The 21,472-nt window shown below is 36.6% G+C and overlaps 1 protein-coding gene and 3 non-coding genes across 7 annotated transcripts; all 4 read right to left on the bottom strand.

The window, feature by feature from the left end:
- Window positions 1-329: 329 nt before the first annotated feature.
- Window positions 330-18,703, bottom strand: RABGGTB (Rab geranylgeranyltransferase subunit beta). Of its 4 annotated transcripts, none has more exons than XM_044441103.1 (9): window positions 18,577-18,703; window positions 12,012-12,119; window positions 10,172-10,369; window positions 7,521-7,626; window positions 6,598-6,650; window positions 5,803-5,913; window positions 4,425-4,550; window positions 2,115-2,264; window positions 330-1,318 (listed from the first exon to the last, which is right to left on the bottom strand). In XM_044441103.1, exons 1-9 carry the CDS (start codon window positions 18,577-18,579, stop codon window positions 1,178-1,180), a joined length of 996 nt encoding a protein of 331 aa, XP_044297038.1. In that variant the 5' UTR covers window positions 18,580-18,703; the 3' UTR covers window positions 330-1,177. The 4 variants fall into 4 exon arrangements, with proteins under 4 accessions (XP_044297038.1, XP_044297029.1, XP_044297058.1 ...); XM_044441094.1 differs by lacking the exon at window positions 18,577-18,703 and adding an exon at window positions 13,160-16,237; XM_044441123.1 differs by lacking the exons at window positions 12,012-12,119; window positions 18,577-18,703 and adding an exon at window positions 11,543-11,950.
- On the bottom strand, window positions 7,301-7,379 carry LOC123034439. The gene has a single exon (XR_006416754.1). It is a non-coding gene; the product is annotated as a small nucleolar RNA SNORD45 (small nucleolar RNA).
- LOC123034435 lies at window positions 9,566-9,647 on the bottom strand. The gene has a single exon (XR_006416752.1). It is a non-coding gene; the product is annotated as a small nucleolar RNA SNORD45 (small nucleolar RNA).
- On the bottom strand, window positions 11,810-11,893 carry LOC123034433. The gene has a single exon (XR_006416750.1). It is a non-coding gene; the product is annotated as a small nucleolar RNA SNORD45 (small nucleolar RNA).
- Window positions 18,704-21,472: the final 2,769 nt, after the last annotated feature.

The following is a 21,472-nucleotide window of genomic DNA, read 5'->3' as shown; positions in this document are numbered from 1 at the left end:
CTACTTTTGCTACTCTTTCATAGCATGTATAATTATGTACATAGGACTGTGTGTAAGACCACAAATGTGTAATTCAACATTCTTGCTTCTGTTGTTTTTTCTAGCCATTATGGCCTGCTTATACTTGACAAGGGAATTCTGGCATGACCATTCCTGTTCTACTTCCTTAGTCTTCTGGCATGCACCATTCATAAACAGTTTAAAAGATGCAACTTTACTTTATCACACAAGATCATTTTCTTGTAATCTAACAAATATTGTAAGTTTTTGAAGGATCAGCAGAAAAAAAGGACAAGCACACTGCAGATTTCTTCTGATAGACCAGAGGCAACTGTTACTTCATAACTTTAATTTACATCAAGCAGAATTCCATTTCATACTTAGATTTCAGCCAAGTTACAAATGCACAATTCTGAGAAATGTGAAATGGAGGCACTTCTAGAATTCCAGAGGAAGCAAATATTTCTTCTTGCAAAAAACAATCTTCTATAGTTGTGTTCTTGACTATATATTACTGGTTTAAGTGCTACTGAAACTGGGATTCAAACCACAGTTACAATAAATACTGTAGGCCAAAGAAACAAATTCTAAAATTCAGCAAGCCCATTAATTTAAACCAAATACATTATAATTGCATTATCAATCATTAAAGCATTTCACTAATATAGAGCAGTTCTGAGTACCACAGAATTTCTAGTATAATGTAGTACAAGAAAATGTAATTCTAATTGGATAAAAAACTATAGTAGATCCTAAACAGGAACTCAAATTCATAAAGTGTCACTGGCATAAAAGCAAATAATTTTTTCTCCATAGAAAGAGTGCTCAGGACAATTCAGTACATGCTGACTGTCACCAGGATGGGTAAATGATTGTGTCAAATATAAAGTCACACAATTCAAGTAGTCATCTACTGTGCCTAATGTTATTTTGAAGTAATATGAGTGGAATAAAGTCCAGAGTCAAACATATTTCAAGAAAATGTAAATATTTATGTACATCTGTTATGGAAAACCTCAAGCACATGTAACACTCAGTTTATTTACTTTGGATACAGTACACAAACATGAGAATGCCTACAATAAAGTGGTAATTCATCATGTAAACACATTTAGAAACGTCTCTTGACAGAAAAATTCAAGCAGCTGAATATGGAAACATTGCTACACAAGAAAACCTAGCTCACAAGTTCTGGCTGTACATTTATTCTTTGAAGGACCTCTTCAGGCATACAAAATACAGGATTCACAGACTTAATTTGTTCTTCTCCCAGTAATGATAGTCCAGCAATTCCAAACAAGGTATGAAATGGATCCACCTAGAACACACCAAGATATACTTTACAAATCAGCAGTGAGTTCCCAGTAGTCAGGCAATACATTTACAGGGTAACAGGATGTCTATCAAATAAGTTTGATTAAATTAGAGAAAGAGCTGCATAAGAAATATTTTACTAACAACCTCAGGGTTCAGAAATTAAGACTTAACTCTTCAAATTACAGAAAATGCAAACTAATTAGTCAGGGCAACAGATATCACCCAATCAGCTAGAAAAGCATCCTAATAGCTTCATGACTTCATCTAGTGGATGAATGGTTAAAGAAACTTTCTAGAAGGCTAGATGAAAGAGACATAAAATATGCTTTTGCAGTTCAGAATAAGAAGCAATATGCTTGCTTATAAAGATGGAAATCACACATTGTCACTTCTTCTGGCAATGTTCCTTCAGAGTGTCTTCTGATCTTCAGTTGGGGTACAGTGAGAACTTCAAGACGCGGTGGAATTGAGGAGCTTAAAGGAACATCGATTTACATGATATGCAGTCCTTTGGGTGCCTGGAGTTTATTAGCTGTGTCTTATTAGCTGTGCACTTGTATCTAGGAACACAAGGGCCTCCCAAGCAATCACCCATTCAGGGACCTGCTGGATCTAAATGTAATCAGCTTTAGAGATGGAGTATGTCAGCTGCCTTATCTCTAAAGTGAAAGGATTTCAGATGACAATGTTATGTTTTTTCACAGAATATTCATTAGTTTAAAAGATCAACAAATTCTGCATTTGAGTGTTAAATGCACGCATACATTTAGTGAATACTGAAAAAGTGAATAACTTGCCATATCTCCTGGCCTGTCAGCAAATCCACCAGTCTCTTCATCTTGGCACGCTAAGATAAAGCTGCGTAGCTTTTCCCTATCAATCCAATGCAACCTGCCAATTATTTTCAGAGATGCCAACACCCACCATGAATAGCACACATCTGGTAACTGACAAAAAAGGTAACAGCAAAAGCAAAGTTAGGTCAAAGTGAAAACAGTCCAAGATTTTCTTATCTTGGACAAAGACTATTATTGCATTCACTCAGCTAAACTTCTATGTACATTCTTTGAGATTTTCTTATTTCACCAAACATATATGCAAATATATTGAGCTAAGTTCCCTTACCTAGCAACGTTTTCAGCAGGCTTGCTGGTTTTTCCCCTCACTCCTATTTTACACCATCACAGCAAACAATTTGTGACATGAAAATAGGTAACAATGTCCACACTTAAGTGGGGTTAAACATAAAAACAGGTCTCATAAACCAATCAAACAGCAGAACAAAAAACAAGTCTCATTATACCACCTCAAACTGTGAAATACTCTACCATTCTATTTTTCAGTTACTTAGCAGTAAACTAGAAGTGTTTTTGTTTGTTCTGGAACACTGGTGCAGGAAAAGGTGATTTGTGGATGGTTTTCTCCCACAAACTGGCATTTAGTAACTCAGCACAAGGAATAATTTCCCAATTATTTCTTAGCAAAAGGAATAAGCTTCAAAGCTGTTTTCCTTATTCATAATACATAGACAAACTTGGGTCTAAGTCTGAAAAGCTCACTTTTCATATTAAGTTAAAATAAGTACATATGAAACAGCTTGTTTATTAAATCCAATCAGAGTACATTTATTTGTAGCAATGTAATCCTTGATTTATTATTCCTTGTACAACTGTTACCTGCTAACTTGAGGTAAAAAGGGAATAAGAACCAATTTCCCCCCTTTCTTAGTAATAATGGCCACTTTTTAGGTGATAGCTACTATGCAACTCCTGAAAAAGCTTCACCTGAACCTGGATAATATTATTAACTCCAGGGCAGTAGTCAACACCCCCTTGTAGAACAAAATAGGTTATTGCTGAGTAGGTATTAGTGATTATCTAAACTCATTTCAATTGAGGTTCAGTCCTGGTTTGGAACAGAATCTTGACCTCCATTTGGGGTGACAGAAGAACAAAGGGAGTGCATTGAGAGTTGGGCCTCTCAGTAGCTTTCAATGACACTGATTGTAGTATTCTTTGCATAGGTTGTTTGGATTAGGGAGGTAAAGCCACTATTTTACAGTAGTTCTAACCCCTACATGGATGGTCAATTCCAGAAGATGGCACTGGAGGATTATGGTCCTGCACTTTGGGCTAGGAGGTCTCTTCCCACCCTGATGCTTTTCAACTTCTATATGAAATTGCTAAAAGAGCCAACTACCCAAAGGTGCACACAGTGAAATGTTAAACATACAAATGCTACCCAGCTGTTTTGTCTAGTCATCAAATCCATGGAGGTAATGATAGCAGTTGGTTTATCTGCCCTGCTATGTGCCATTTAACTTGTTCTGAAAGAGCTGCACGCTTCTTAAAATATCAGGTTCATAGTTTGGGGGCACTCTTGGATCCAACTTGGTCACAAGAGGCACATGTAGACTTGATAGCAAAGAGCACCTTTTATCAGCTTAGGTTGGTAAACTATGTCTTCATGCAGACATATACAGCTTACAGTTAACCATGGTTGGGTACCATCTGGATTACTGCAGTGTGTTAAGTGCAGCTGCCTTTGAAAACAGTCCAGAAACTTCAGCTGCTACAAAGGAGGGTAGCACGAATGCAAAGGGAATTGACCAACATATTAGGCCAGTACTTTACCATCTGCCTGTCAGTCTATATTCAAAGCACTTGATTAACTTGGCTGTGGGCCAAGTTATCTGAAAGCTCATGCCTTCCCATGTATAACTTGCATGGATTCTTCTTATTTTTCATAGTTCTTCAGGAATCCCTGAAAAATAGTGAGGAAGATAGCTACCTCACTATTTCTGCTTTTCTGCTTTGACACCTTGTTTGTGGAATGAGCTAGCCAGAGAGACTTGCCTGGTGCCTATACGGTGCACTCTGAGGCCAGGTGTATTAATTTGCTTTATAGTTGTTGCTGCATTGAAAACCTTTCCATCATTGCTACATTTTATTTCATCTATTTTATACTTCAGTTTTAAACTTTTATTAAACCTTATTGTGTTGTATTTCCCGGTTTTAATTACTGTGAACTACCTACAGAGCTTCAGCAATTGAGCAGAACAGAAATATAATAAATCAGTAAAACAAATAGGAAAGGTAACTTCTTACCTTCTCTGGCCTTCCATTAAGGCCACCAGATGGCAACTGACGTTCACAGAGCCACCAGCCTAGCAGGTCAGCATTTATTTGGTGCAAGTGGCCAGTTATGGCAAGAAATCCTGTGCAACAATAGATCTAAAATTACAGATATAAAGTTCATGTCCATTTAAAAATATAGCTACTCGGGTAAAAGAAAGATCTCAATGAAGAATCCCAACCACTTAGGCAATGTGTGTTTAAGTAAGTAAACTTGTGCCCCCATGCACTCTCAGTAAGATTTTTAAAAATCAAACTGTTTTAAAAGCATGAAAGTGGCTTAGTCAACAAAAATTCTCATATAAAATCTAGAAATATGAAATGTCTAGCAAGATAAGTTATTATCCACATCAGTGCATGAAATTTAGAATAAGGACACAAAATCTACTACTGCAGCACCAATGGGTGGTATTGTGCTTTGCTCATGGAAAGACAGGTTCCCCAAAGACTTCATGTTTGACACATTATGGGTTTCACCCTTAAATTTGCAGATGTCCTACCTACCCACCAGACAATCCTATTTTATCCAAGTCTAAAACAGATAGAAACAAAATGCCAGACCTTGCTTCACTTTATTTTTTAAATCTTTGTTACATTTAATCTTGTCTGCAATGTTAGCAACAAGAAAAATTTATAACTGAACTTTAACAGATTTTAACATTTAACTGTTCTGAATTCAGGTTTTTTTGTTTTTGTTTCTGCCTGCAGTTCCAAGTCTTTTGATACAAATTGCTAATAAAAATATTTAGTAGCATGGGAAACAAGACATCTGTAGAAATTCTACACTTGCTATTTCAGCCTCACTTTGAAAGCACACTTAGTATGCTCTCATTTGCTTATTTAGGAAAGCCATCACTTTGATAATTATATTAACATAGAATCTAGGGAAATTTCAAGCAGGCATTGACCCCAGCAAGTGAAGACTCAAGAGAGGTTCCTTTCCTTCCCTGAAGCCCCAAACTCTGAAGGCTAGTAGAAAAGGAATTGTTTTACCACCCTTCTCTTTTGTACAACCATAGAAGGGGTAGTGTCTAACTGCCTTAAAAGATGAAAGTAAAGCTGCTCAAATAAAAGTACAGGCTTGGAGAAGCATTCCTTCAGCTGACACTTTTAGGGTAACTTCACTGCCATGCAGACTTTTCCCAAGATTATGTAAGCAAAGGAGGGGGGAATCATTTGGACATCACCCAAAAACTAGTTATCCAACCCTGGTTTAAAAGGTAAAAGACATCTCTCATTTGTGGCGACACTTCAGTAAAAACCTAAGCCATTATAAAATAGCCTAGCATATTAATGTCAACATGAACTAAAAATCCATTGCAAAATTTATTTGACAAGCATTACTACTTACCTGTCCTGCATGAGATTCAGATCCTGGTCTACAACCAAATCCTCCATCAAAATTCATACAGGATAACACAAATTCTACTGCCTTGTCCATATCAATTGCATCCAGTTTCCCCTAAAATCAGGAAAACCAGCTTTTCTTATTGAAACAGCAACTTAATTTGACCCACAAGTGTTTAACCCAATCCTCAAATCTGGTTTATGAAATAAAAGATTATCAATTCTTCTCCACAGGGCATGATAAATGTTTCTTCACCAACTCACCCCCTTAGGATTCCTCACCCAATGAGGTGGCAACATGATGGGAAAGAGGGCATGTATCTTGATGATCATTCAAAATAGTTCCATGGTTCAGTGCTTCACAACTTAGCAAGTTTACCAGGAAGCAAGGGTCTCCTGTGCCTGATAGGGAAGGCCCCAGAACATAGATGTCGAAACATAGTATTATCCAAATACAGTTTAGATAGGCAAAGAGAAAGAGAGAACAGTGCACAACACCCTCAGCACCTGATTCTCTTGCATGCTACATTTTTGGAGTGGGAAAATTTTAAATTATGTTACAGAGTCATTAACTCTTGTAGTTTTTCAAATATTTCCATATAAATGTCCATGGCTGCTCTACCTTCCAGTGCTTTTTGTCTTTGTCTGTATAGTACAGGCATAATGGCTTGGGTAATGAAGCACCTACTTTCAATTCTGGAAGTACTTTAACTTGCTAGTAGTAGTTTGCAGAAGTTTCTAACTCCAAGTAGATAACATACTGCTTATCTAAACATTCCTTGCCACTCAAAGAACTTACCAGAAGGGACAGTGTTGCTACTGCACAAAAAGAAAATCTTGTATCAATTTCTCCTGCGGGAAGAAATAAAAGCAGTGTGCATAAATTTAGGTAATAAAAACATGTAAAAATAAAAATGGAAGTTTACAGACTATGCTCTCACATCTATTTCCTCATTTTTTTAAAAATTACATATAGTATGTATGTTTTTAAAATATCCCATTCATTGGCCCATGGCTCTCACTAAAGGTGGTTTACTTACTGTAGTTTGCTTACAGAAACAGCCCCGGAATGATCACGTTAACTTGACATACATTGTTTTCAGCTTAAAGTATTTCAATGAACGCGCAGTATACTAGCTTTTTTCCTTAAGACTCTAATCAACACTTTTGTTCTCAGATATAATACACCTATTTCCAGAATAAAACAAGCAGAGTATCATGAACAAAGTGTATCTGATGTGCTTGTATACAATAATCTGAAAAAGTAATTTTGTTAAGTGCTGAGTATTTTGACATAACACAATTTAACCAACCATGTTGACTTTGACTAATCTTATGTATCCACTTTGTTTTACACAGCCCAGTGTACAAACATGTATCTGTGTTAATTATGTATACATAGATTAAACAACATTTGGGTGTTACAGCTGAATTACAATCTGGGAAAGTAGCATCTCTGTTCATAGCCAAACAGTCCTATGAAGGTAAATTTTATGAGTTCTCAGATCTCAGAGTAATTCTAGAGCTAAAGCGGCAAAACATCAACTTTAAAGTCAGAATATATGCATAAAGTCAGAGATCTAGCAATTCAGACAGATATATGTGAAAATGTTATCACAACCCCTCTTCAGTTCTGAATTTTCATGTGCAAAACTGAAGAAACTATATTTTTTAGTCTTGCAATAGAAAATGGAATACATTCATATATGTTTAAAATGTTACCCCATCTGTCTCCAGCAAATGACCCATCTTCCTGTTGTAGGTTCTTCACATAAACAACAATTTTATTTACATCAACAACCTGGAGACTGTCGTACAGAGTTAAAATCTGCAAAACAAATGTTTTAATTGTTGAAATGGTTTATCTAGAGAATTCCAAAACAATGTGAAATTGCCACTTAGTTTTGCTGCACTACCAGGAAAACCAATGTTATTACACAATTGTTTGTTTCCAGATGCTATACATACTTCTCCCATCTCCACTAGTACTTATTTGGACATAGTATATCCCATTTAAGTGTTGTTCCTTTTTTTATTACCAGCAAATATTTAAAATGCATCCACTGAAAAAAATGGGATGCACTTGATTCCATTTCAGTTGGTTAACTCAATGTATGACTATATATGGATCCAATCCAGTGAGGTTTTTTTAAACTTTAAAAATCAAGTATATGCCAGTGGTACCATGGCTCATGAACGCCTCAGTTCATGACCAAATCGGGTTGCGAACAAAAATGTCATAAAAAATATGACTCAGGTGGTGAATTCCTCTTTGGGTGGCGACCACGATCGCGGCCATCCCCCCCCCCGAGGGGGTGATGGCCACAATCGTACTGGGGGTGTGGGAGATGGCCGAGATCACGCCTGTCTTTCCTGCACGAGCGAGCCTATACTTGGTCTGTATAGGATACGGCCGTGATTGCACCCATCTTTCCTGTAGGAGCGCAACCGCGATCTTGGCCATCTCCCCTCCAAAGCATGATCGCGCCCGTCTCCCCCCCCCCCGAGCCCGTGGCCATGCTGGGCGGGGGGAGATGGCTGCGCTCGTGCTTGGAGGGGGGGATGGCTGCAATCTTTGTTGTCACTTTGCTTTACATTTTTCTGATTAAAAAAAAAGTTACAGAATGGATTAACCTTATTTACATTGAACCTTATGGGGAAATTTAACTTGGCTCACGACCAATTTGGGTCATGACCAGAGTCCTGGAATGGATTAAGTTCGTGAGCCAAGGTACCACTGTATATAACTTCACAATTTAAGACAAACATTCCAAACTTGTGAAGTTGTAACATCTTTCATACCAGAATTTTCCCAGCTGTTTTAAGTAGTTCATTGCACAAAACTGATTTTTAAAATAATAGTTTAAAAAAATTTTGGGAACCTGGGACAATTTTGGGACAATTCGAAATGCATGCCTATAGCTGACAACAGAGGCATATAGTTTGTTTATTATTTATTTTTTCGATTTATATCCTGCCTTTTTCCTACAAAGGGCTCAAGGCAGCTTACATCATTCTCCTCCTCCATCTTATCCCCACAACAACAACCCTGTGAGGTAGGTTGGGCTGAGAGTCTGTGACTGGCCCAAAGTCACCCAGTTGGTTCCATGGCTGAGCGGGGACTTGAACCCACATCGTCTGAGTCCCAGTCCCATGCTCTTAACCACTACACCACACTGGCTCTCCAATTATAGTTCCAATTATATGTCAAACATTCCCGCACAATACAAAACATGCATCTAAGTTCTTGGAATTTTCAGAAGAGCAATAAAAATTACATTGTTTAAATAAAGAAGAAACAATCACAGGTTTAGGACTGCTCTTAATGAGGGCTGACAATGATCATATATTAACACTGGGGAAAAAAAGCAGAAAAGTTCTTGTTTCTCCCCTATCCTTCTCTAAAGTATTTAAATTTCAGCCTCTCTTTCCATTCTCTATACCAGTCTAAAACAGTTCTTTCCCCCAAACTGGTGCATTTTAGATTGGATTCTAACTCTGATCATACACTATCAGCAAAGTAGTAGTACGTCATGCTAGCTGGTAGTAATAGAGCCAGGTTGGAGAAAGCTGCCCTAAACGTTAGTTAATATTTGCATTCATGTTGCATGTTAACATGCAGGGTAAGCAAAATATTACATTTACCACTAATTATGTATAGTACATGCAACATACCATAAAAATAAAATATTAAGACGTAAAGATTCAGAAACAGAATATTCCAAGATTTTGAAAACTGTGTAAATATAGGACATTCAGAACATCCTCAGGTCTCAGAGTAATTCTAGAGCTAAGTGTTAAAACCACATCAGCTTTAGATTCAGATAAAACAGTTACTCATCACTGACCCAAGGAACTACTGGCATTATGCCACAAGCACCAGTGTTCTTAATTTTATTGCACAAAAGATATGCAACACTGTCCAAACTCATATTGTTCTCTGTCTTTGTAGCACAAAAGCTTGGTGGAAAAAAAATAAGTAGGATTTGCAGGAAAAAAAAGCTAAGATAATATTGCTTTCAATTCATCTGCAGATAAAGCGTCATTAAATGAAAACTCCAATCTGAACAAAGAAATAAATAGGCCAACTTAATGGCCATTTTAAAAGTCATACTGAGGCAAGAAAGTGATTGATCAACTATTTACTTCAAGTTAGTAGCAGTTCACCAACATAATGGCCAGAACATTTAATGTTTGTCTGCATTTTTTGACTTGTCTTTTTGTGAAGAGGTACAAAGTGGAGAATATGCTAAATATTAACTGCAAGACAGGATGCATGTTTGTAGTTAATAGTCTTATAATGTAATCTAAAAATACAGCCTCACAAAGATCAGTTATGGCAAATTAAACAGGTACCCATCACTCATGTTTACCTGGACAGCACTAAGTGTATATAAGAGGTGGGGATCATGTCCTATGCTGGCACTTATTCCACCACATTCATGTTGACATGATTTGATAAATGCCAAAATTTCTTCTTTGCTCATCCGATGCAGCTGTCCCATAAGATCCATCACAGTCAGTCCCCAATAGACACCACTCATTCTTAAATATTCTGACATGCAGTATTCCTGGAAAATAAAAGTTCTTTAAGTGACAAAAGAAAGCAAAAGATTGATTAAACTTTAGTTGTTTAAGGAATAAATTCCAACTACACCAAGTTATTTTATTTCATTGTTAAGAAACCAAGGGCTTTCTAAAAAAAATAGACTCACAGATTTCCCCTTACTGTTCTATTCACACCAGAAGACCTTGGCTCATGAGAAGCACTGTAATTCTCAAGTCAGGAAAAATGTGCATAAGACTGCTAAAGAAAGTAATCATGTTCTTTAAAAAAACTGAACTTTTTTGAAAGCAAAATTTCTCAATCTCTGTTAGTACAAAAAATTGAATCCTACACAACAACTGAATACCTCACTGAATTAACTACTCCAGTCTTCTTGCTGTTTCACATCTTTCCCTTTCATCTACAACTCAAATGGACCAGTTTTACATATGCAACACTGGTCAGTTGGAATATAACCAATCTAACATACTTCTTGCTTTATCCTGCTTAAATCACTGCAATAGATCCATATTCATTAAAATTAATAAACTGGATTATACTTTTCTATCTCTAATAGGCTGATCAAGAGAAAAATATAAAAATAGCCCATAAAAATGAAATAAAGGTATAACTGGCATTGGGGCAGGAAAACTTTACAACGTAAGAGGCAGTAGCCATAATCACTTTCTAAAAGAGGCTGAAGTAGACAAGACTCTCCAAGTACATAAAATTCCATCAAACTATAGTATTAATGTATATTTTAAAAGCTAAACACCCTTATGGCTACTTTTAGTGAAGTAACACATGTAGTCAACAAGCATTTCCAAAGTTGTTACAAAAACCTGATAGACATGAGGCTATATCAGTTATCACATTCAAAAAACAATCAAGAATTCCATCTTCTGCAAACAAATGCATCCATGCAGTAACCTACTGAAGCCCACAGTCTTTAGGGTCCATGTGCAAGTGAAGCTTTTTTGGCCCTTTGTGTTATCCTTGCATATTTTAATTAAAGGCACATGGCAAGGGAATGCAAATTGTGAAATGTGACACATGATCAAGGTATAGGTCCTCCAGATTATTTTGGATTACAATGTGGGCCAACATACTAGAGTAAGAATTCCAACTCTAGCCTGTATAGCCAATGTCTATGCATTGTGAATTGTAGGACAAAACACTTAAGAGGACCACAACTTGCCTATCCCTGCTCCATGCTCAGAATTCCATACATGGAACTGTAGATGCTAGATCCTACAATGAAGTCAGCATTGTCCAGGGATTGTATCACTTCCCAGGAAAGTTGTATGGCATGGCTTTTCTGCACAAGATGCAAGAAGAGGTCTTACATGGTGCTGATACAGACTAACAAGAGCCTTTAGCTTTCACAGTTTAAAGTCAGGAAATTCCAGAGGACAATCATTTGTAAGTAGAATCTAACTATGAGTAGAACAAGCAATGTGCTGCTTAGGTCTCAGTGTAATTTTAGAGCTAAAGAGGTAAATCTTCAGCTTCAGAGTCAGATAATACATGCCAGGTTACATCATTGACCTAAGGAAACCATGTGCAATTTATGTCACTAGAATAAATTCTTTCACTTAATGAATTAATAGTTATTTGAAACATAACAAACAATTAAAATGATATTTATATTAAAACGTGATACTCACATAATCATCTTTCTTGGTTCCATAAGCAGCTATGTAGTCTGCATGTTTTTCTAACAACAGTGTAGTTGGTGAATCATTTTTTATTATGACATCTTTTTGTGGTGTTCCCTTAAAAATATCAGTTAGGTTAAATCGCTTTCAAAAACTGTTTTAATCTGAATTCAGTGTTACAGAGAATACTTAAAACCAATTGAACGAATAGATGACACACTTACTTGTATGCACTCCCTCCCATTTATTTTACAAACCTTCAAGAGTTTGAGAGATCTAACAATATTGTGCAGCATTTTAGACAGTGATATATGCTGTAAAATATTCCAGTACTTATTTTTCAACAGAAAATTTGATTCATACAGTCATCAGTAAAAATGAATGTATGCCAACTGCAAGTACTATTTTCTTTTAGAATTTTTTAAAAAACTGCATTAACAAAACATTTGGGCAGGACATAACCTGAAATCTGTATGGATCCCAATCCCTGGCTGACCCTATCAAATGCCCCATTTTTAAAGGAAGCTTGACTTTTGAGCATCTGGAGCGTCCAGAGTTTTAGGAAAGAATGGGTAAGGTAGAGAACATTGTGAACAGACTGAACCAAAGATCTAAAGAATATGCATCACTGAAAGGTGCAATCTACTTGCTACCCCTTTTTGTGAGCAAAGATCATACATGGTTTATCTGTCAAATGAAGGGCTGACAAGAGAAGGCAATCAAGGGAAGGAAAAACAACAAATCAACTTATTTGTTCTCAGTTGGTTAATGTCTATGGCTGGTACCTACTGCACTTTGACAGCAGACCACCTACCAGCACATTGAGCAGACAAGCTGTTTCATTCTAAGTCATATGAAAATGCTCACTTTAAAAAAAAACCTTTAAAACTTAAGTGGAATTTAAAAAAAAACCTCAGGGAAATAAAACATTTGCACACACCTGGATCATCATTTTTTAAAAGTAAGTGACAAACCAGGGAGAGATGCACCAATGTGGCACTTGGGCACTTTGGACAAGCTATCACTGCCTGTCACTCTACAGAGTGTGAAAGGCAATCTCTGAAGAAAAAGGGGGGTAAAGGGGGAAAAGTTACAGCAAGAAAAGCTTGTAATCACAGAAGGGTAAGCACATCAAAGCAGATGTTCAGAAGTACAACCTGGGCACTAGGTGAAGTGGCTGTCATAGATGACCTGGGTGAACTCAGCAGGAGTGGCAAGGACACGACAACCTACAGCAATCCACGTTGTCCATAAAGAAGTCACCTTGCAGGAGATGGCCCAAGTTTGCACAACATGGCAACCCACCATGATAGGATGCTGTGTCATGCAAGCCCAGTCACTGAAATCACACATTTTAAAGTGAAATTTAACTATTAAATAGAGATAGAGAAACTGAAGGTGCAATACCCTCAGTGGACAGGGATTGATTTCAGCTTTAAATGATGAATGGTTGTCAACATCCCAACCTGTTGTTTAACGGTTTCCGGAATCTTCATTTTTAAGTGTATACAATGTAAGGGAAATACGTACTACTGAATTTATTTTTTTTTACACAAAATCCAATACAATATCAAAGTAATGTAAACTTTAAATCATATTTAGTCATGCTTTATTTCTGCCCTCCAAATATATCAGGTCAAATACTTGAAGTGCATTGAGACAAAAATTAAGGAGTACCTTATTTCGAAGTCTTGTTTCCGAACACAAGGTTTAAAAAAACTCTAGCATGGGTAACTTATAGCCCTCCAGATACTTTGGCCTATTGCAGTAAGGAACAATGGAAATTAAAGGCCACAACATCTGGAGGGCCACAAATTGTCTATCCCACTCTAGAGAATGAAAACATTTTCTACTGCAAACTGTTTTCTTATGCAAATTAACCTGATCCATACATTACAATCTCCCAATTCAAAAACCTTCAGAAAACCCTCATAATTTACTAATTTAGCTGTTCCTAATAGTCTAAGTATGACTCTGGATTTGGCAAAATAATTTTTGTTCCTCAATGTAACTTATATTTCCAAATATATGTTACTTGTTTAGCACTACATTGTACAGAAAATGCTTTTATGAGAAGGGTATTATGTAAATAACACAAAACCAAAGAAACTTTAACTCAACAGTTCATAGTACTTAATGCTTAAGAGTGCATTTACTTAGCTAGAGTAAACAGTGAAGATTTAAACAAGTGCATTGAAGAGAGCACATGACTTCTTTGTGTTTATCATGTATTACATTTTCCCAGATTTAAACTGGAAATTGCAAATTCAATAATGCTGTCAGAAGTTTCACTCATGGTGACTTCCAGGAAAGATAGCAATATGCTAGGCAGCACTCTCTAAGTGCTCTGGTACTATCTCTTGCCAGGGCTAAATACTGGTAGGAAAAGGTACTTTCCCCACCTCTTCGATGATGAAGACCTGACACACCTCAGGCTTAGCCTTCCTGTAAAGTTTGAACAATTCTGATCCCATCAAGATGACAAGGTAAGGTAAACAAGGATTTGTTTTTAAATCACCTCCCTCCTTTTTCCCGGAGTTCTTTGCTACTTTCTCCCTCTCAAGACAAGGTAACATTATTCATATGCTTGCTGCAATTGGGATTCTGGAAAGCATTTTTTTTAACCTACTTGGACAAGGAACTATGAGAACCTCCAGAGGGCCAGCTGTGTTCCATCCAATCTTTAATTAGGTTAAAAAGACTAATGGAGTGGACACCAACAGCTGATGGCAATTTGAAGCAACTGGTATTCTTTTGTGGGGGAAAAGACAGTAACTATGGATGATCAGATGCCATTTCTCCTTGAGTTGAAATTATTGTGAGAACAAATCAGAGAATGGACCTTCCTTAAAGACCAGCTGGAATTCTGGATGTATTTTGACAGTGCTCTTGTACGTTCTGGACAGTCTTCTCTCCAGGCTAAGGAAAAATTGAGAACTTTGGACTTTCTCCTTTTGTATGGGAGAGACAAAAGAACTTGGAGTCTCTGGTGCAGTTAGGCTTTGCTTTATAACAAGTGGCGCCATCTGCTGGATTTGGCAAAAATTTGGACTTGGGAAAATGTTTAAGAATTTTGAAAAAAATCAAAATAAGCAATCATGATTGGAAGAATATTTTTTTCCATTTGTTGAAGGACTAATAGAAAACTGATTAGATATCCTGAAAAAGTCTTAGTCTATTTTTAAACAAATTGATTCATATTAATGAGTAATAATAAAATAGAATGTGGTCAATCAAAAATTGTTAAAAGAATATACTAATTTTCATCTCTCCTCCTCCCCTTTTCCTTTCTCTTCTCTAATTTTCTTATTCTTCCTCTTTCTTCCTCTTTTTTCAAATATATCGATATTTCCTCTAAAAAAATCTATGAAATCTTAGGAAAATTGTCTTTTGCAGTTTTAGACTTAAATTGTTATGTATAAGCTTAAGTTTTTTTAATCAATGAGAAAGGTGTATAGAATTTATAAAGAGAAGAAGAAATACAGAATGGCAACAGTGAGACCAAAAAATAAGAAGAAGCAAGGTGAAACCCTAGAAAATGGTGTGTCTGATCTGATAGAAAAAAATTCAACAAGCATTCAAACTCAAATAGCTACAAGCTAATATCAGGCACTTTCAGATCAAATCAATCAATTAAAAGAGAAAACTCAAGAACAGATAAAAATAGAAATTGTTTCTCCGAAAAAGAAGCTATTGCAAGGAATACTGTAATTTCAAAAAGAGATATAGGAAAATTATAAAGAAATTATAGAATTAAAAAAATCAACAACTTAAGATGATGGAATGGAGCAACATATAGAAGATGCCCATATTGAAAAATGTGCATTGGACTAAAACGGAATATTTTATTTATTCATTCATTTAAAACTTTTATATGCCATCCCTTATCCATGGCATCTCAGGATGGCTTACATTGAACGGTCCTGCCACCATCCAAAAGATTAAATTAAACCAAGCAATTAAATTTTACTTTTAAGATAAAGCACCTAGGCCAGAAAACCTCTCTATAATGTATTATAAGTGTTTAGAGGAAAAATTTGAATTACCACTTCAAACAGTAATGCACAAAATTAAAGAAATCATTACCTCCATCACAGCATGTATTGTTCTAGAAGGAATGCAATGATCCTACCCTGCCATTCTTACAGATCTATTTCATTACCAAACGTGGACTATAAATTCTTCAATAAGAGTAAGAGTTTATAGTCCACAGCATTTCAGATGAGGTCTGACTAGTGAGGAGTATAGGGGAAACTACTACTTCTCATGAATTGGAAGTAATACAACTATTAATGCATCCCAAAATAGCTTTTGCCCTTTTTGTGGCTGCATAACTTTGCTGGCTCGTATTAGGATGTTATCCACATTAAATCCAAGGTCTTTTTGTTTTTCATTCTTTTCAGCTGTCTTGGTTTGGATTACAGATCAGATTTTAATTTAATGCAAGGCTAGTGAAACTGGAAATAGCAGATCTTGATGAGGGAATAATTATGTATGGGCCACAGATTCTATTAAAGCAGGTTTCACATCAAGTAATAGTTATATCCATATAAATGGTTTAATAAAAATATGGTATTCTATGAGAGGGAGAATCAGTTCTCCAAATTCTCCTTTGATGTCTCCAACAGAAACACATAATGGAAAATATTTAAGAAAAAATAACAATCTTATAACATCTAGAGATGTGGTCAATCAACAAGAATGAATCAAGTTCTGGCAAGAACTAAAAGAAAATACAAAAATATAAAATGGCTTCTTTATTATCAATTAGTTTCAAGACTGAAAAAGAAAATAAGCAGGAAAAGGTAGAATAAAAGACCCAACATTTTGAAATTACAAGTGAACATCAAAAATGCCATCTATTAGGATGAATTTATAAACAATTGCTCCAATATGATACTGAAACTCAGCTAGTTAAAACATGTGCGATAAGTTCATGTAGAACTTTGAAGAAATATCATCCCATCAAGCCTTATGGACAAAGAATATAACATTTACAGCCAGTCAAACACTAAGAGAAAATATGTATAAGATGTACTTCCAAAAAATATACAGAAAATGTATAAGAGTACAATGAAAAATGTTGGCAATGTAAAGAAGTTGATGAGACTTTTTAACCATATGTTGACCTGTGATAGAAATCAGAATTTGGAAACAGATATACATAGGAATGAAGAACATTCTTAAAATTAATTTTCCTATGAATGCTAAGAATATGCTATTGAGTATTATACCATGGACACTTCCAAAGAGCATGCTAGAAGTATATTAATATATGACAACAGTACCAAAAGTGACAATTGCTTTCAAGTGGAAAGCTGAAGACTGTCCCACTGTCACAGATTGGAAAAACAAGCTAGCTGAGTATGCAGTAATGGCAAAACTAATTATATAAATAAAAAACATGCCAAAGAATTTAATGAGAAATGGAAAAGATTATAAACAATTTAACTAATATTCAAGAAAACAGAACTTAGAAAAGTATTAGTGACTTTTACCCCAATGCTAAAGCTATGATGTTATTTACAATTAGTTTGATAAATTAGATCAATTTGTTTATGGATCTTATGAACTGATTAATTTTTGCTATTTTGTAAACTTATAATTTCAACATCTACTATGCTAAATTTCTGTACTATCCCTTGGTGTGTCTGTATGTTCTCTTATTTTTTATGAAAATAAAAAAGTCTCACTTGAGGACTACTAGGCTATTTCAAGCAGTCCTATATTAGTTTTGACAGAAAAAAGGCCTTCTAGATCGCCTCCAGTCAGCCATGGAGGCTGAGGCAAACCGGGAATTATGGGCCTTTTTTCTGGCTAAGCTTGAACTGACTTGTGCCTTCAAACTATAAAATATTTTTGCTGTACTATATATGTGGCTGAGATAAGGATTCATTAGCTGCTCAAGTCGGCTGTGGGACTAGTTAACTATCCCAATGTATCCTTACCAACTACAAGGTACACAATCCTTGTGCATTTCGGAAAAGTTATTTATAGTCCACGGAAGTTATTCAAAGCAATCCCAATGTTAAGAGAAGGCGAACTGAAACAGATAGCTATTGGTTAGGGGACGCTCAGTCAGCCCAGAAACGTCCCAGGCTGGCATTTCCTGAGTTTCCAAGCAACGGGGGGGGGGGGGGGAGACCATTTCAGGCGCGAAACACAAGTGGGTGCTGGCGTCTACGAGGCATACTTCGGTAAGCGATATGCCTGGGACGCGGGAAATTTCGGTCCAAAACGCCCCGGCGTAAGCAGGACGAGCCTCACTGCCTCTCAAGGACAAGCGCGGTCCCGCGCGAGACACGTTCCTTGTTTTTCCATTCGTTCTTTGGCCGGGCAAGAAAGAGAGTGGTGTTCCCGCTGGCTGTCGTTTAACGCCCCCCCCACTTCAGTTTCCGTCTCTTCGTCCGTTACCTCCCGCCAGGGATCACGCCAGAAATCCTTAAAACAACAAACCCAAATTATCCGCTGCAAGGCACGACCAGCTCACATCCCTCACCTTTCCGAACCCAGAGAGCGGGGTAAGATAGGACAAATTGCGCGCGCGAGAAAAAAACAGCAAAAAGATACTCACCATCTTAGCACATTTGCGGCACCCAACCCAAGTCTCACCGCGCGCGCCTCGTTGGGCGGAAACCAAAGAAACTACTTCCGCCGCATATGCAGAAGGACCCCAAATGAGCTGTCTTGGGATTGCCTGAAGTTATCCACAGTTTTTACTGAAATCAGGAATTTTGCTCGTTCATGACTAAACGTTACCAAACGATGATTTAATTGTCGTGTTTAAGTGTTCAGTTAAATTTAAGGGCAACTTTTCGCACATTTCTCTGGAGAGAACCGGATTAAAGAAACGTACCTTATAGTAAGGCCACCCTACTGAACAACGCAGAACTTGATTCCGACTAAATATTCTGATAAGTGTATGCACATGCGCTCTCGATCACTTTCCTCCGCACTGTTTAAATTTTGTAAAAGCGCAGATATTCAGCACACCTGCTTCAGCTTCAGAAAAGCTTAAAGTTTGACCTAAAAGATTAGAATTATCACACCGTTCAACGTGAGTGAATACACACCGGGCTACTCGATTGCAAAAGTATAGCGGGCATACGCTGTTTAGAGTCTTCAGCATTGGTTGCCTTCAAAATTATTTTGGGAAAGTAACTGTTCTGTAAGCGTTTTGTTCAACTTATTACAAATGTTTGGTAACTCTTTCCCAGCATTTAAGTAATCCAGTCTTCCACAGATCAGTGTCCTCCAGATGTTAACACTACAACTCCCATTAGCTCTTGCATATGTAATTGGCGACGATGGGAATTGTAGTACAAAATTACCTAGGTATTAGGCTAGGGACCGGCGATGTAATTAGGTCTCACGTGCTGAACTGCAGCATGAAGGTATTTTATAGGGATCGCTTAAGAGGAAAGCAAGAGTAAACAGTTTTCTGGAAGTTGCAATGGTTAAGAACCATTTTTCCTTAAAGGAAAAATAACTTAAGGAAATGGAATGAGTTTTAGCTGTCTTTTAGAGACAGCTGCCCATTGAAAGATAGCTATGTAAACATAACTTTTAGACATAAATTTCAAACATATTTCAGTTGTTAGTACTGCTTTATTTTTAAAAATCTTTCATCTACTTCACGTGGAATTCTGAGTAGCCTCTTGCTCCAGCATCCCCATGAAATAGCTGGATTAAACTACACTTGCCAGGGCCAGCACATTAGCTTTATAGCTGAAAAGCAAATTAGTAACGTTGGCTTCTTAGAAAGCACCATGTTTAAAAATAAATACTAAAGGTGGACTTCTGAAAACAGTGCAATAAAAATATTGAGCTACAAAACAAAATAGATCTAAAACATGAGAGGACAGATCACACATTGAAAAAAGGAATTAAATGTCATAAGTATACTAAAAACACAATTACAGACTGTTTTCTCACTGCACAAGAAAAAATGTATCTTTGGTCACTCATTTTTTTCCAGAACAAGTAATATCAAAGCGCATCATTTAACTGAAACACAATTTACTTAAAAGCATTTTTGACTTCCAGATGTATTAGAAAACTATGACAAGTTTCCACCATTTGGATTTATATTGGTTGTAGTCCACAAAACACAGCTCCTACATTTATCTTATTTAATACCTATCTTTGCCACCTTTACAGCTGCATTTCCCAACCTACAATTCATTTCAACAGACTCCAGACATAAAGCTTCAATAACCAAAGCATGATGAGCAAAAGATCCTTTTGCCCAACTGATTGTTGATATAAGAGGAACACTCTTAAAGGCACATTTAAATTTCAGAGTCAAATCACCAGATAATGGGAAAGAATAGTCATTGTCTAAAGATTGCTCCTGTTAATGATGTTTAAACATTGGAATACAAACTAGGCCAAATAAATTTCAGTCTAGAGGCAAAGTCTGACACCTGCTCTATTTCTTTATTCAGACAGTCAGGAGTTGCTTGGATGCAGGGTTATACAAAAATTTCATATTCAGCTACAGTGGCTTTCCGTTCTTTTATGTTTTTCCTTTGCATTATACATCATGTGATATAACTTGATAGCTAGGCAAGCTCTTGAATGGCTTCAGTCAGAATGACCAAGAGGTGTAGAAAGAACTGCTGAACATTAGAAGGATTAAATAGGAAAGCAACATAGATACTGGATTTATAAGAATGAATACTCTGATTCAGTAGAGATGTTTAAAACTCTCATCAGAATTACAGAAGTCTATATATTATCCAAATCATTCTGCATATCAAAGTTCAGTCTAACTTTGCTCTCAAACTTATAATCACCGTACTCCACAATCTCATACATTAGTTAATCTAACTTTTCCATCATTTATGTCAGCAACAAGCTGGCTAATATTATTATAGCACTGAATTTATACCCCACCTTTTTTCCTCTTGTGAAGAACTCAAAGTGGCTTACATAGCTCAATTTTATCCTCACAACAGCCCTGTGAGGTAGATAAGGCTAAGAGTCACCGAATCAGCTTCATGGCAAAGTAGGGATTAGAATCCAGATATCCCAGGTTCTCAGTTCAACACTCTAACCATCTATATTAGTGGCCCATGCCTGAAAGAAATGTTCATAATTTTTAAACTATTTTTCTTGTTTTAAACTATTTTTCACATGAATACACTTACTGATTGTATGTAGTTATCAAACCCTGGATGCCATACCTTATGTCATTTATTAATAGATGGCTCATGGGAGAAGAAGTAATTTAGAAATAGTTAGAAGCTGTTGATTTTTAAGTACTTAGGTGCAGAATGATCTTGGCTCCTAATTGCAGATATCAAAGTGAGGAAACTCATTACTCCCCATGGTGCCTTCTGAGATACTGCCTGAAGGACTGAGCAGGAATAAAATAGTGGAAGGGAGGAGAGTAGCCCTAATGAGCCCAATCATCTTTCAGGTACATCCATACAAAAAACACACATGGTGGAAACAATGCAGGGTTG

This window comes from Varanus komodoensis, unplaced genomic scaffold (assembly GCF_004798865.1).
Source record: "Varanus komodoensis strain SLA01 unplaced genomic scaffold, ASM479886v1 scaffold1, whole genome shotgun sequence".
NCBI classification, from domain to species: Eukaryota; Metazoa; Chordata; class Lepidosauria; order Squamata; family Varanidae; genus Varanus; species Varanus komodoensis.
The sequence above is the reverse complement of the archived record's forward strand: the minus strand, read 5'-3'. Positions and strand labels throughout refer to the sequence as shown.